General features: G+C 46.8%; 1 protein-coding gene across 1 annotated transcript; it reads right to left on the bottom strand.

The window, feature by feature from the left end:
* Window positions 1-1086: 1086 nt before the first annotated feature.
* On the bottom strand, window positions 1087-3995 carry LOC310851318 (uncharacterized protein C8orf90 homolog). Its single transcript, XM_083753542.1, has 2 exons — window positions 3808-3995; window positions 1087-2279 (listed from the first exon to the last, which is right to left on the bottom strand). Exons 1-2 carry the CDS (start codon window positions 3854-3856, stop codon window positions 1444-1446), a joined length of 885 nt encoding a protein of 294 aa, XP_083609668.1. The 5' UTR covers window positions 3857-3995; the 3' UTR covers window positions 1087-1443.

Below are 3995 nucleotides of genomic sequence, written 5' to 3'. Positions count from 1 at the left end.
TCTCAAGAAGCAGCCAGTCTTTCAACCAGCAGAAAGCTGCTGATTCATAATAAAGTTTAAAATCTGGCAGGGCAAATCCCCCCCTTTCCTTTGCATCAGTTAAAATCTTAAATTTTATTCTGGGTTTCTTGCCCTGCCAGACGAATTTAGAAATGTCTTTTTGCCACTTCTTGAAACACTCCATCTTGTTCACAATTTGCAATGTTTGAAACAAAAACAACATTCTAGGCAATACATTCATCTTTATAGCTGCAATTCGACCAGACAAGGAAAGCTTCAAATTTGACCAAATTTCTAAATCTTTTTTTCACTTCTGTCCAACATTTCTTATAGTTATCTTTAAATAGATTCACATTTTTAGCTGTCATGTTAATCCCCAAATATTTCACTTTCTTAACCACAGTTAGACCTGTCTCATTCTGAAACCTCTCTTTTTCAATAGCTGTTAAGTTTTTCTCTAATACCTTAGTTTTTAACTTGTTCAGTTTAAATCCTGCTACTTGACCAAACTCTTGAATTAATTCTAAAACCCTTTTAGTACTAGATTCTGGCTCTTGTAATGTAAGTACAAGATCATCTGCAAATGCTCTCAATTTGTACTGTTTGGCTCCGACCTGTACACCTTTAACCAGCTGGTCTCTTCTGATCATGTTCATCTAAGCTCTGCTTAAAAGCCTCAAATGAAGGAGAGTCCATAATCTCCCAAGAGAGACTCTTCCACTGTCCCTGGATCTGAGAGCAAGGGTAGGAAGAAGTGGGAGGATGTTCTCCCTAAGGCATGCTAGGCTCAAGACTGCTTAGGGTTTAAAGGTAATTGCAACCACTTTGAATTGGGTCCAGTAGCTTGGTGGCATCCTGGACAGCTGTGGCAATACAAACACCTTCTTTTTGTGGTCTTTTCTGTTGGAAGAATCAGGCCACAAAATTCTATACCAGCTGCCCATCTTCAAGGGCAGCCCCTGCATAGAGCACATTGCAGTAGTCCAATCTACAGATTGGTGTATAGGTATTTTTACATAAAAGCAAGTGACTATTGGACAGCGCCTGCCCCCATCCCAATGATCTCGACACCAAAGCTCTACGGAGTGGAAGACAGAAAGCTTTTTTTATTAATGTCCTCTCTAGGGAGCCAGACTCGGGTTGCAAGGTGGACATCTGTAGCTGTACGCAAAGTGTTTAGCAACTCAGCTGCTAGCCTCAGTTAGATGTTCAGAGCACCAATGCTGAGAAGAGCTGGGATGAAGGTGTTGGGTCTTTTAAAAAGTCTTTAAAATACGTCCTGCTTGGGGACTATTGCTAACATCTGGAATAGTGGTGGTCAACATGATGCCCTGCAGATGTTTCCATCACCCCTGACTAATATCCAAGCTACAAGGGCTGATGGGAGATCAATACCTGGAGAGCACCAGGTTGCCTTCCTTTGATCTAGAATGTCCAAGAGGACTAAAACTGCCCATGGTGCGTGGGGCTCATGAACTGGAGGTTGATGGACTGCATTGGCGCTGAGCTTGGGATAGCTATTGGGGCAGGTTGGATGTTCCTGTGGCCTTTGCCGTCTTGCAGGAGGAAAGGTGGCTCGCCGGGAGCTGCAGCGGCAGCCACGCAGGGCACGCTGGTGATGACCATGATGTCTGGCCGCAAGGTGGGACTCGTTTCTTGCGTCGTGGGCAGCCCAGGAGCGCCGGCGAGGGACGCTTTGCTGGCGTAACTGAGAGCCAGTTGCTCCAGACGCCTCTTCTTGAAGAATGCCTGGGTGGTGGCATGCAGTGGCTGGAGGACGTGAGGGACTGGTTGCCCTGGGTGCAGGAAGAAATCGAAGCCGGAGCAGTCCGAGGGGTCGTATGCCAGCTGCCGGGACGCCTCGCCCTTGCTGGGCCAGGCGAAAGGGAACGGGAGGGTGAAATCTTCAGTGAGCACCCGGATCGCAAAGTCATCCTCTTTGCCAAACTCTTTGTAGGCTCTCTGGATGCTGCGGAAATGGTCCTCCCACCTTTTCATGTCTCCATCGTAGATATCTGGGAAGGAGCCTGGGAGTGTTTGGACCAGCCTCGGGGGTGATGAGGTGGTTGCTGCAGTGGAGCCCGGCAGGCTGTAGACAACTCCGGGAGAGGTGTTGTGTGGAGCCGCCTGGCTAAAGAGATGGGGTGACGGCAGAAGAGGTGGAGGAAGCAGGAAGTCTTGCGAGGGGTTCCCTCCCCCAGGCTTGGTACCACTTCCTGCAATGGGGAGGGGCTTGCCCTGTTGCAGCGGGGCAGGGAGACCTGGGATCCCTTCATCACCTGTGAGTGTACAACCCAAAGGGTCAGGATCGAATGGCAGCAAATCCACTCATTTGCTTGCTGGAGACATCCTACTCTGAGTCTCTGGATACTACAGATATCCTCCCTAGAGATCTCATTTGTGCTGTGATTTAGAGTAAGTATGAAACAGTGGGGAGCTCCTTTAGAACAGTAGGAGAGATTGTCACTTTTGCTGACTTTCTCCATACTCCAGCACAAATAAGATAAGACGCATGCACACACCCACACCCACAACTCTCTCTCTCAAGTCTAGAGGACTTGTTTGAGAGGAACATAGTGACGACCCAAAAGAATGACTAGTTTAACTAGTAAGCTAAACTGACCACCTGTAGATCTCCAGATAGATTGGGCAATAGTTTTGCAAAAAGAAGGAAAGGAAGATCTCTGTAGATGCAACCAGTGCTTTTTTTCTGGGGGGACGCAGGGGTACACATATCCCTAAACATTTTGTGAATCTAAGTTTGGCCTCATTGAGGGGCAGTATTTCAATATGAGTAGGAAAATGAGAGCACCCCTGAACTGTTTAAAAGAAAAAAAAATCACTGGATGCAACATATCTCCACACAAAGCTTTTTCAATAGTGGCACTTATTCTACCCGACAGTTATTACTCCCCACCCCTTTCCAATAAAATTTACTGATAGGTCCAAAACCTTTTACCAAGGCCTTTTAAAGGTGAACTGGATGAATGATAGGCCTTTTCTTACTGGTTTTCGTCTTGTGCTTTATCCTTGAATTATTTGAAGTGTGTTTTATTTTTTTTAGGCAGGATGATTTTATTGGGGAGGGGTGCATTGATGTGTATAGCTGAGGTCAATCCTATTGGGCCAGGCAGTTTATTAAGGATAATAATAAGCCAGCCAACCAGCCATTCGTTCAAACTTGACCTTGAGAGAGTCAAGATGTGTAAGCTTGGAAGTGGGCTTGGCAAGTGAAAGCAGGGGGAAAGATGATGACCGTCAAAAATAAAGGGATGGATGGATAAAGGAACTGAGAGAATGTGACAGATGGAGAGTGGCTGATAGGCAGCAAAGAAGCTGATGAGAAAGGTGAAAAACTTTGACAGTCTACATGGGTCCAGCTTTCTTATGAGTGGCATTGATTTGTGGAGTCCATCAGCCTTTGCAGGCCTGGACCATTCCAGATGTTTAGGGCTGCCACTGCAGCTGCTGGGAGTTGTTGACCAAAACCATCTGCAAAGCTCCAGGTTGGCAAAAGTGGGTCTCCATCATTCCTCTGTACTTCATTTCAACTACTAGTTCTTGAAGATCACATAGTGTTCAACCAGGCCCCTTCTTCTCAAAGAGCTCCACCAAGGGCTTCCATTTTGAGAGCCACCACACCTTCCTCTGGGTTGTCCGTTTAGGGTCAGCCAGCACAATTTAGGAGGCTGAATTGGGCTATAGAACTCCTGGTTCCCGGTCTCAACTCTCTTTTGTTTTTCCTACAGCTAGTTGGGCTCTGGCTTTCCCTCCCAGACCCTGCAATATTCTTCCCAGATCCATCACCTGAAGGCCGAGGTGGGTTATCCAAAGTCTCTGGAACTAAGGAAGCCATTGTAACTCATGGGAGGTGGATACGGAAAGGGGTTGGGGGAACAATTGTTGACTATAGTCGCCTAGGAAACTACAATGGCTCTGTGATGACATCACAACAGGTGAATGGGGACGAAGGGGGCAGCATAGTGATGCAAACA

This window comes from Podarcis gaigeae (genome assembly GCF_964106915.1).
Source record: "Podarcis gaigeae genome assembly, chromosome: 8".
Taxonomy (NCBI): domain Eukaryota; kingdom Metazoa; phylum Chordata; class Lepidosauria; order Squamata; family Lacertidae; genus Podarcis; species Podarcis gaigeae.
This window is presented reverse-complemented; position numbering and strand designations above follow the sequence as displayed.

What these genes read in the sequence shown, in the direction of transcription:
- LOC310851318 (XM_083753542.1), bottom strand. Translation starts at nt 3,856, where the DNA reads ATGGCTTCCTTAGTTCCAGAGACTTTGGATAACCCACCTCGGCCTTCA. An exon ending in TAACCCACCTCGGCCTTCAG is followed by an intron (nt 2,280 to 3,807) that starts GTGATGGATCTG and finishes GTACACTCACAG; the next exon opens with GTGATGAAGGGATCCCAGGT.